General features: G+C 29.0%; 1 protein-coding gene across 4 annotated transcripts in view; it reads right to left on the reverse strand.

The window, feature by feature from the left end:
- The window catches only part of PolZ1 (DNA polymerase zeta catalytic subunit), a 103,442-nt gene extending 91,440 nt beyond the window's left edge, over nucleotides 1–12,002 (reverse strand). For 3 of the 4 annotated variants that reach the window (XR_012757071.1, XR_012757072.1, XM_075370992.1), the window contains exons 1-5: nucleotides 11,593–12,002; nucleotides 11,059–11,220; nucleotides 10,130–10,316; nucleotides 5,113–5,206; nucleotides 4,231–4,378 (exon numbers count right to left, since the gene is read on the reverse strand). Coding sequence is in view for 2 of the 4 variants with exons in the window: in XM_075370992.1 (XP_075227107.1) it covers nucleotides 4,231–4,378; nucleotides 5,113–5,206; nucleotides 10,130–10,316; nucleotides 11,059–11,197 (568 nt within the window). In the remaining 2 variants the exon portion in view is untranslated. The remainder of the gene's footprint in view (nucleotides 1–4,230; nucleotides 4,379–5,112; nucleotides 5,207–10,129; nucleotides 10,317–11,058; nucleotides 11,221–11,592) is intronic. The other variant, XM_075370993.1, reaches the window with a different exon arrangement.
- Between the last annotated feature and the right edge of the window lie 836 nt (nucleotides 12,003–12,838).

The following is a 12,838-nucleotide window of genomic DNA, read 5'->3' on the forward strand; positions in this document are numbered from 1 at the left end:
AATTTGCATTGAATGTGAAAATATTAACACACTAATCTGAACTAATTAAAAATTAATCTAGTTAATATGGTTCAGCTATACAAATATAAAAAAATGTATAAATTCCTATAATTTTGATGTTAAAGTAAGCAGTATGTCTGAAAAAAGTTCCCGACTAAATTAAATAAAAATGCAGATTTAAAGATAAACAAATTTACTTGCATCAACCCTCTATATAGAACCCTTCTCTAGTTATACACTTATTGCTGCGCCAGTAGAGCCCGTCAAACAGTTTGCAGAAATCACTTTGTGGGATCACAACTGCCTCACTTTGTGCCTTCAACTGCTCAGTGCAAGTCCTTGGCCGAAATGTCACTGAAAAAGCGGCCTTTCATCTCCAACTTGAATTTTAGAAAAAAAATAGTCTGCCGGAGCTAAGTTGAGTGAATAGGGCGGGTGAGATAAGACGGTGATTTGATTTGAAAAATAATGTGTTAAAACTGTTGCCATGTGTGCCAAGACATTGTCGTGCAAGAAAGTCCAACTGCCCGAATCCTGACACTTGGACCGGATTCGAGAAATGCAATGCATCAGGTGTTTCATTACTTCCAAACAGAATTTAGAATTCATGGTTTGACCAGTTGGGAAAATTCATGATGAATCAGGCCTTTTGAGTCGAAGAATGCAATCAACATTGTTTTCATTCTTGTTTTTAGCTTTCATCTCCAGTTGCAATTGCTTGCAAAAAATTCAGGTCACTATTGGCAGTTTCAATGAAGTCTTGAGCGCAAGATGCACCTGCTTTTGTTCCTGGTCAAGAAGTGTGGAATGAAACAAGAGCACACCATTCAGTGGTTCATTTTTTCTATTAGAATTGTATGTAATGCGTCTTTACCAATGTTTAGCTCTTCTGCTATGGCCTGAAAGGTAAGATGAGGTTGTTCAAGCAGAAGCATGCACACTTATGCAACATTTTTGTCGTGAAACAGCTGTTGATGGCTTCCCACTTTGTTCATCATCATCATCCAAAAATTCTCTACCACTTTTAAACCGCCACCACCATGTGTATTTTGTAGTACAAGATGCAGCTTCATCACTGAATGCTTGCTGTATCATACAATAAGTTTTAACGAAAGATTTTTGAAGTCAAATCAAAATTTTATCATGCTTCTCTGTTCCATGTCGTAAGCTTGCAGAAGGTCATATAAACACAATGAACGTGGCCAACTATAACTCGAGACCAGTGACGAAATATGATGAAATTTTTTACACACACTCATCAGACATCATGGTACATCGTTCCTTGGTTGTCCGAGATATGGCGCTACTTGTATCGACTACAGAAATTTAATTTAGGAACTTTTTAGACCTACTGTGTATTATTTGATGTTTGTTTTTAGAATACACCTTTCATTTTTCCATTGTTCAATCTTCTAAAAAAATCTATTAAAACTATCTGGCTTCATTTCACCAATAAACTTATGACTGTTACTTAATAAGTTTATTGTTATTTAAAACTTGATAAAAGTTAATTTTTTATTAATTTTTTTGATATACAAAGTATCATTAAATTTATTATAATGTAAAATATAAAAATTATTAATCTATAAACAAATTCTTGTTTGAAGTCCCATTACACATATAATAGTCCTAAATGAAAATACAAGGTTTCCAATACCTAGACCTTGTTTTTTGCAATAACATGTACTACTGATATAAAATAACTTTGGTTGCAAATGAACTTCAATGTCAGGAAGTCAAGAACTGAAAAGACATCTTTTAATTTGTGACTATTCTTCTACTTTTTAATGTGGGGTTTATTCTTTATCTTTAATATGATATTGGCAAACAATAAAATAAAGGGGATCTGTGATGTGAGTAGATTACCCACTCTGCTGTGAGTAGATTTGAATTGTTTTATTACATAATTAAACCTTCCTAAAGTAGAAACTAGAACATCAAAAGGATTTTTCCTTTGGTAGGTTTTAACTTTAAAGACAAACTGTTTTATAAAAACAAAATTGTAAAAAAAACTACATATCAATGTAGTCTAATTAGTTTATTAAAAGAAATCATCGGTTAAAATGAAATAAAAATGTTTTAAAAAATTTTTCAATAAATAAGAAAATAAACTACCATCTCGTCTAATCAGCAGTTAAATTAACCATTGTACTCCGCAAAAGATTTTGATGGTAGGAATTAAAGCAAATTTATAACCATGAATTTTTTCAATGTATCATATTTTCAACCGTGATAAATGGTTTGTTTTTACAGTTGATACTGTGCATCAATATCAATGACCTCATCAAAAATTTCATTCTATATTGATCATTTTTCCAAAATTTAAAGCCAACCAGCTGATAATTTGAATTATTTTCCCCCTAAAGTTTCACATTTTATAAAGCTTGGGTTTGTTGTTAGAATAGTTTTCTCTTTTATTCATGCACTTACAAAATATTAAATACAAAATTTAATAACAATTAAATTATAAATAGAAAAATACAATTCCAATCTACTGAAACCTTTAGAATAATTAATAGAAACTAACATTGAGTTAACAATTGAAAACTTTACAATTCACTTTATTCAAGTATTACGTATTCACTTTAACTGTTTACAGAAGAACTACCATACAATTTATGAATGAATAGAATACCACCTTTCACTCCTGTTTACAAATAATTAATCAAACAGCTTCTTGTTTTCAACCACTGTCCAAAATGGAGTAATACTTGTGACGCACTCTTAACTCGTTTTACCATAATTGCTTTTATCTCACAATGAACTTAACTCAAACTTGTAACTGTCCTCTGTTGGTACCTGGCAATATTTATATTTCCTGATCTGCAGAACCAGTACCTGACCCGTCCTTTTGATTTTTCAAGTGCAATAATTTTCATTGTCTGCACCTTCTATGCTTTTCTATAAGTCCTTTTCTAGAAAGAATCCCTTTGTCATTTCTTCTAGATTCTTCTTTCTTCATTTTCTCTCTCTTTTTCTTCCTGGAAGTTTCTCTACAATATTGCCATTACAATATTATTTTTCACTTAGTTGGCAACATATATTCCAGGTACTTTATAAAATAAGAAAGCACTAAAATAATAATAAAAAATTAAATAAACAAATTCAAAACATGAAAACAGCTTTTACATGTGTATTTGATAAATTATTTTAAAAAATTCATCACTATTATAAATCGCACACAAGAAGATATTTAAGTAAACAGTTATAGTAGTATTTAAATATAATAAAGTACAAGCCTACTATTAAACACCATAATCATATCCATTTTAATTACATCAACTACCTCAACACACATCATGCAACACAAAAACTTCATTATACACTAACAGCAAAAACAAGAAAAACATTTTTGCAACAAATATAACACAACTTACAGCAGGTTTTTTTCTAAGGAAATTCACCACTGTAATTCCTTCCAAGACAATATTCCATTGCCAGATTTAAAAGCCAGAAATAACCTACTTTATACAGAGTTTACTCATTTTATATTCCTAAAATGATGCATAATCTACTTATGTAAAATACTATACCTAGCAACCCTAAAGAAAGTAATTTCCTACAAACAAAACATAAGTTTTCTTTATTACCACTGTTATTAAAATATTTTCTTTTATTTCTATTTTCTGTTTCTGTATTGATAAGACTCCCTCCCTCTTTATTCAAGGCCTTACACATTGCACAGTGATCAGTGTATAGATTTTCACTTTGAAGAGTCACCCTCTTTATTGACAAGCCATTATAAGATAGTTTTGATCTTCATTTGTATAGAAATGTGCTTGCATGCAAGGAAAGTTACATTTAAGTTATTGCAGTCATTCTGAAGGATGAAAGAAATGAATTTTTATTATACATCACACTTTTTATTAGTTGAAATCATATGAAAATTGGTATCTCCACTGAGCTGAAATATTATACAAATGATTATATCGATTAATATTTAGACTTGGTGATGATAAAGATAGCACTTGCATAAATTAATTTAATTTACAGGAACAATGCCCAACAAAAAATTCATATATTTCATTTATCAGAATGGTACAAGTAGAGTTATAACTATCCTGATGCAGTAATAAGTAATATAAAATTTAAAACCAACATACAGAAAAAGAACCAAAAACTTTCCTTTTTTTACACTATTTTGATTAAACATACAATGAAATAACACTATGCTCATCAGTAATGTTATAAATTAAAAACATTACCCAACAAACAGCTTTAAACAATTACCTGGTGAGTGTAAGCTGTCTTCTCTGAAAAGAACAGTGTTCAATTCTATAAAACTCATTCCATACAGGTTATAATCTATAAAAAACTGAAGTATAAATGGCACATGAGCTTCATGACACTGATACACCTTATTACAAACAGCTCCATTCTGCAAATAAATAGTAATAAGAGCTTTTAAAAACAACAAAAGACATTTTCATAAAATCATAATAAAATTCATATATTGAGGTACGTAAGCTTGCTGATATTGTAAATGTTTTGACAGACCTTGTCTGCGACATTTTACACGAAACAAAAGTTAGGCTGCAATATTTTTTGCAGTTACAAAAGTTTCAATAACAGTAAAAAAAAAAACCCACTAATTTTATTTTTAAAACTAGCAGGACTTTTATAAACATAATAGAACTTTTATTCACTAAAGCAAATTTTATACTTAAAATAAAAGTTTTAAGTGTCATAAAATATTAACGCTGTTAGTATACTATCAGGAGTTCAATGTGCTATATTAAATATATCAGTGGCAAAATCATCTCTGTAAGTAGTGAATTAAATATTTTGCATCAGAAAATTCAAATTATGTAAGATTCTAAACCTATTGACCTAAATTACATGGCTTTACTTGAGAATTTAAATTACATTTGGATGAAGTTAACCTTACCAATTAATTGTTGGCATTTCATGAAGTTGACTGGCTTTTTATTTCATCGACTTGGTTAACACACACAATTATAATTATTGAGTTAATAAAACTTCAAAAAATTATATAAATACTTTCATATGTGATACTTTCAATGTGAGACCACACGTTTCAATTATTATCAGCTTTTCTGATTCTATAATATATAAACTAGAATTTAAAAAATAGTTCTATAAGAATTTTACCTGTAAAAGGTCTGCAGCTCTTTTAATTATTAATGGATTATAAAAATATATCTTAAAATACTGATGTAACTTTTCATGGTAACCATAAAACGGTCTGAAAAAAAAGAACGATATAGATTACCAAATGATGGGAAATTAAAACAAAAATATATCAATGAAATGTAAAACAGCTTGATTCTATTTCACAAAGTATAACTTAAGAAAGTGTACTTAAGTGTAGTCTTGTACAGTCTCAATTCGACCATTCCCGAGATGTGTGGTTAGTTGAAACCCAGCCACCAAAGAACACCAGTATCTCAATCTAGTATTCAAATCCATATAAAAGTAACTAGGACTTGAATGCTGGAACTCTCAACTTCCAATCAGCTGATTTGGGCACACACGTTCACCACTAGACCAACCCAGTGGGTAAACAGAAATATCTCAAAAGGGATAAATCTCAAAATTTCACAGAACCAACTTTAAATGTATAGATACAACATTCAAGTTTTCTTAAGACTTAATAATATTGTTACCAAAAACAGAGTAAGTTAGAGTAAGAGTAAGTTTTTGTATAAAATATTTTTTTAAATTTTAATTTTAAATTATATTACATTTTTTTTAGTTTAATTCAATTTAACTTCTTTTTATTTAATTTTATTATTTGAAGTTACTAAATTTAGTAATTTTCAAAATCCAAACTTTATCCCACCTCATTTTGGGTGGACATCACAGCAGCTATTTATTTATACATTTTTCTTGTCTTAAAAAGACATTTAAAATGATTTATCACACAAAGGGTGTTACCATTTAAAATGTTTGAGTTACAACCCCTAGGCCATCCCCCAATAAGGGGTTGAAATACTGTTTCTCATGAAAAGGGGAAGTAGCTGACTGAAACCTTATTCTATTTGGAACGGTTTTAAAGTTGTTAACGGGTTTCCATATTTTTGACTCGCTCTGTATATGCATGATTAGAACAGATTTTAATAATGACAACTACTGCATAAAAAATTATACTGAATTTGATTTTAGATTTTAATATTATAAGATTGATGACAAGTACATAAAATGGATTTTTAACCTGCTTTGGTAATTTCATGATCTCAATATTTTACAATGGAAAGAACTTTAATAAAGTTAACAAATTAAATCAGAGTAGGTTCTTTTTTTTAAGAAAGCTATTAAGGCCATGTGCCACTCTTCCTTATTCATCCATACTTTTGTAATTCTACGACAGAATATTCTCCTACTTTCATTGTAATCTTTATTTTACAATGAAAATTTAAGACATTTTATTAAATGAAACAATAAAAACTATTTTGAAATTCTTAAAATGTTGAAAATTTGTTTATAACTACTTTTGTTCTTATTGGAATAAATAAGAAGAATTAAGTTTAATTTTACATTTTAATTATATTAACTTCATTAACAACAGACAATAGTGTATAGGTTTTATAAATTGTTTAAACTGCTCTATCTTCTTACAATACTATACGTTCATTCATTAATTTTTGTTAAAACAGACTCGCTTTTCCATGATTTTGTACAAAGTAAAATGGACACAAACTAAAATACGTCATTCTACCTTTTTTTCTACGGAACATAAAGATGGCATGAAAATAAAATGGATCTTAGCAAATGAATCTAATAATCCAGTACATAATTAGCTGTAAAGAAGAAAACAAACTTTCAAATTATGAAAAGTGGTGCTGTAAAATACAACATATTCTGTTAAGAATTACTGTTCAACCAACGATGTGGTTATGTAGCTAGATCTCTTCTAAAATCACAGTCACAAATAAATAAAACAAGTAAAAGGTAGAAAGGCGAAGAACAAAGGTTTTTAAAATGTAACATTACAAAAAAGTGTTGAAAATAAAATGAATGAGATAAAATTAAAAATTAATATTTTTAATTTTAGTTTTAATCCCTTAATGTTATAAACAGTACATAACTGATGGTTATCTCTTGTACTAACAAGTATGACCATTTTCATATTTCATATGTGTATTTGTTTATACAGAAATTTGCTGTGAGGTATGCTTTAGAATTATGTGATGCATTCTGTTCTTTCGGCGTTAGGTTGGTTGCCCTGTAGATAGTTTCAATTGCTGATGAGACTATGGATCATGTATGTGATTCGTTCACTGCCAGTCTTGGAAAGTCAATTAGGCGGCTAGTAATGAAATCTGAATTCCTTGTTCCACATTGTTCTTGTTCAGGAGTTCAAAGTCCTTGTTCGTGACATTGTTTATAAGCAGCTCTGTTTGCAAGCATACAAGTTACAACTCCATCACATTAAACAAATGATCGCCACTTACGCTATCAGTTTGCTGCAAAGGTTAAGCACAGTGTTGAAAATAATCCAAATTATACAGATACGTTATTTAGTGATGAAGTAACCTTTCATACATGTGGGAAATTTAACAGACACAACTGTCAAATTTGGGGTACTGAAAACCCTCATACAGCAATTAAAAATGAAAGTGCAAACCTAATGTCAACTTCTGGTAAGGATTGCACAAGCATGCCATCATCAGTTGTTTTTTTTCACATGAAGCCCTCTATACCTGGACATATGTAGTACCTTGACATGCCTGAGAACTTTGTTTCTCAGATTCCAGTAGGCTTTGTTTCCAACATGATGGTGCTCCACCACACTTTGATTGAGATGTTATCACGTTTTTGAACAACACTTTCCTCGAATGTTGGATGAGATGAGGAGGGATCTCCAACTGCACATCTCCAAATATTACACTGCTTTGGACTTTTTTTTGCTTAGGGATTTATTAAAAGTTGCGTGTATCATAGAAAAGTTAGAGTTAGATAATTTAAAACAGAAAATTGTTGAAGCTGTTGGGTCTAATAACGCCACAGATGCCCTTAAACTCCTGGCAAGAGTTAGATTATTATCATCTGCTTAGCTAAAAATTATGTACACGTTGAACTTTACTAATGTACATTTTAAAAACTTGGCTATATTAACTTGTTCTCTTAATATATGCTGTTACTTTACTATCTTTATCTTACATTCTGTGTATAATGCCACACAAAAGGAAAAAAGAAAGAAAAACAATCAGCATATTAAGGTACATTTCTTACAAGGTTTGAGCTAAAAGGTTAACTTGAGGCAAGAAACTCTTTGTTACAGTTTCTGCACAAAACAAAGTAATGTTTACATATCATAACCATCCTAATTCTGCATGACTTTTGAAGCATAAATAGCATTTAATTTGAAAACCATCAATTTTTAATTTATGATTATAGTTGCTGATTTGTTTGTACATATAAAAGTAAACATAATTTTGAAGAAAAAACATATACTGATTAACTAGTAAAAAAATTTTATTTATAAAATAAAAATACACCATTTGCAAAATGTTATGCAATAATATTTTCCAAAAACTTGTCTGACCACAATATAATATTTTTCATTTCAACCTCACTTTCGTCTGGATTCTAGATGCATATGGATTATTCAGAACTCATGTCCATCAAAATCAGACTAATGCTTATGTATGTATAAGATTTTTAGATTAAAAAGCAATGGATAATATTCGAGGTGAATATAAAATACTTTTTTAAACTTAAAAGATACATGTTTGTTACCATAGATCATTGAAGGGGGATGGGCAAAAAAATTTTATAATGATTTGAAAGTTCATTGATGTAAAAAACATAGATGCAAAAAACTCCCATTAACTTCTTTTCTGAAATATGACAACTAAAAAAAAAATAAAAAAAAAAAATATATATATATATTTTTTTTTTATAGCATGATGAACATTAAATACAAGTTTTTGGTCATTTTTGATCTTGATAAAGACTTTCAACATTGTTAATAAAATGTTTTAGCATACTTTATTAAAGTGCTTGAATAAAGATTTGAAATTTTATTTCAGCAAAACAGACCTCCACCCCTTTTTCCAATTTTTACAAAAATGTAATACTTTCTTTCCCTCTAATACCTGTCTACCAAGTTTGAAAAGAATCAGTCAATGGGATACAGAGTTATAAAACCAAATACAGGTGAACATACATATAAACATATGTCTGACAAAAATAAATTTTTGTACTTGGTAGCATTAGAGTAAATATTTTTTTTTTGCAATTTATAATTTTCTTAAATCTATTCTTTTTGTTAATAATTATTTTTTAAGGTCTTCTAAACACAAAACTTAAAAGAAAAGACCAACTTTCTTTTCTTTTTTTTACCATCTATATATATATATATATATATATATATATATATATAATCTTACGATATATCCCTATAGCCAGGAAAGTAAAAACCTGCTTGCAGTAAAATACAGTGCAACCATGTATTCTATTTATATTATTTATTTATCAATGGAAGTCAAGAAAGTAAAATAAAACTAAAAAAATTTACACAAAGTAACTTAAATTAATAAATACTGAAGTAAAATTTTGTTATTTCTTTGTGCTTGCTGTAATTTGGAATCTCGAGTTAAGATCATCTGATGTGACCGTAACTGTAATAGGTTTTATTTTTCTATTATATGACGATCTTATCAAAACATTTTGCACTAAAAATGAGCTTTATTTCAATAGTTATGCAGAAATCATCCAACTCATAAGAAGTATGTGAATTTTTTAATTCTGTCATCTTTTACTTTTTTTTTTTGAAGTCTAATAAAAATATCCAAACTATAATAAAACTGTATTGCTACCTGTAAAGTTTTAAATAGATGTTTATACACTTCAATAAGCTAACTGAGAGAATTTCTCAGTTTGAACTTCACTTGGACAACATGCTTTCCGTTTCCATAACTCCAGCCATTTATCTATTAAATAGCTAATCTATTAATTGGTAAAATGCAGACAGAGGTTCTTAAGTTTGTTTAACAAATTACATATCATGAGTAAGTTATTTAACATAGTGGGGTTTTATCTTACAAAATTAATATTTTAAACCTTTATACAAAATTGTACCATATACTCTTATTACTTTTACATTTATGTTGGATTACATATATTTAAAATATAAATAACTAAAACAAAATGAAAAACCCACCTTCCTGCAACATGTACAATTTTATACACATGATTTCTTGTAGAGTTAGAAGTACCAAGAGATATATTCAGTGCTTTATCAAGACTAGCTGCTAACTGGTACATTGACTGGCCAGATGAGATTTCACCATCATACGGCACATATATGTAGGGAAATACACCATGAATATGTAAACAAGCTTTTTTTCCTACAAACAAAAAACATGTAATAATATTAAATTTAGCTGCATACATATTACTTAATTTAAAAAAATCACTACAAAACCTGTAATGAACAATAAATTGTCAGCAACTTATATTTCAATCTAGTTTCTAAAAAGCATATCACACAACAAAAAATAAAACTAATTTATATAGGGTTGTTTCATTATTATATGAACTGCAACAAAATGTGAATGTGACAATTCATAAATAAATCAAAATTACACAGGCAGAATTTAAACAATTTATTAAGGCATAATTGACGATGTAATTCATACCTATCACATTGAATAGCATTCATTAACTGCATAAAATTACTTTACTCATCATATGAATGCTGACATTAAGCTTTTTTAAAAGAGAAGTCTGCACTGATTTCAGTATCAGTTACAAACTGCATGACAGACTAAATAAAAATGAACATTTACAAGGGACACAGACTATTTCATATAAAAATGAATATTTATTTTTAAAATCACACCCACACATATAAAGCCCTGACCCCAGAACACATTCTGAGACCAATAACAAATAAAAATCCTAAATTAATAATTCCAACATCACCACCTGACACATAATTCATAATTCATTACAAATTTAATTCAAACATCAGATTTACAGTTTCCCTCTTTTTCATAGACAACAAAACAGAGTACTCAAAAAAATGTTACTACATAATATCACTATATTTAAAAAAAAAGCAATCAATGATTAAAAGATAAATCTTACCATCATCAGTGGAACCAAATATTCTTAAAACTGGCACTTGTTTTATGGAGCATCCTCTAAAATCGGAGTAAGTAACATCTAGTCCAGATATAGGTGTACTCATATAATGATCAACAGTCACTATGCGAAGAGAAACCATCTTAATAGTTAGTACTTCATACCCTACATGAAACACATGAAAAAAAAAATATGTACAACCTACAATAACAAGATATACTTATTATCATCAATTTTTTTAACTAAAAATGCAAAAAATAACCTGCGTGTGAAAACATTATTTAAATTCCATGCACTTTAAAGCATTTTTAGTCTGACGATACACTTAAGAGATATTTGCAATAAATTTTACAAAGGCAGAAACGAAGGGGAGTAACTGGTACAAAATTAACGCTAATATTACACAAATCAAATCAATAAATACAAAAAAACAACAACGCAAAATGTTAATTCCTCAAAAATTAAAATAAAACTACAGTAAAATTGCAAAAACATTTTAAATACACAACAATATTAATCAATCACAAGTTTGTTTACCATCGTAATCAGATACACCTACTGCAATGGCGAATGTTTTCAATCGGTGACGAATAATTGCACATATAATGAACTAATACACTAAATTATAAAACTATAACACCTACAGAAAATCGTACTTTCCGTAATTCGGTAACGATGTAATACTCAAAATAAACCCAAAAACTGCAGCGTTTTGTATGCATCGACACGTCCCTGAACGTATTACTCCTCCATGACAGAAACTGAACTAATACACTATCACTTCAGAGATAATCTGGCAATGAATGGTATATAAATTTCGATATGTAAGAAATTCAACTCTTTCAAAAATAATTACATCAAATCACAGCACTTATAACAATTCACTTAAAACACTTGCGTCACACGGCACAACTTATTGCGCCCTTTTTCTGCATGATGGGGGCATACTTGAATATTTCTGTTACATCAGCTGATCCCGGCACAATATATTATCCTCATAACAAAAATTTAATTGACCAAGTCTAGGTCTTAATTATAAAGTATTCAAATAAACAAAAAAATTAAATCTAAATTAAAAAACTAAATTTTTTTGGTGCATTTTGTTAAAGAAAAACATTTATCTTGTGTTGTTTATTTATTAAATAGTAACTTTTTATGAAATAAATAACTGTGGGTACCACTTTATATTACGAAATATGTTCATTTCAGCATGGTAGATATCAAAACAATATTTTCCTCTACTACACTTAATTTTTTATTATTATTGATGATGAAGAAGGCAGTGGAATGATAACGCCAACAACTAACCCATATCGAATCAGATTTCGAAATTGCTTCCCGCCCAATGTAGTTCTGAGTTTTATTCTCTAGAAAGCGTTAGCAATCGATGAAAGTATTGTACTGTTTTGGTAAATAGTCCGATGTACCTTTTAGACCTTGATATTGAGCAAAATTCTTTGTAGGGTGAACAGTATACCGTCCATAAATAAAACAAAATAAATATATTACTCGCCCTATAAGAGAAAGACACAGCAGGGACTTTGGTCCAGTTTCTGCGATTAGTTAGAATATAAATAAATCTCCCGCTATCCTAGCGTTCTGTTCTGGAGTGAACGTAAACTGTTGCACAATAATTATGCTCCAAAATTTTGACCAGACTGGTCGAAAATCAATAGTTTCTTATTTTACAATGTAAAAGTGAAAAAGCTACTACTACCGCTTTACCCATTCACTAAACAAACTTGATATTACCCAATATTTCTGAAATAATTGTCTGTTAAAA

The sequence above is a fragment of the Lycorma delicatula genome, chromosome 7, assembly GCF_047948215.1.
Source record: "Lycorma delicatula isolate Av1 chromosome 7, ASM4794821v1, whole genome shotgun sequence".
Taxonomy (NCBI): domain Eukaryota; kingdom Metazoa; phylum Arthropoda; class Insecta; order Hemiptera; family Fulgoridae; genus Lycorma; species Lycorma delicatula.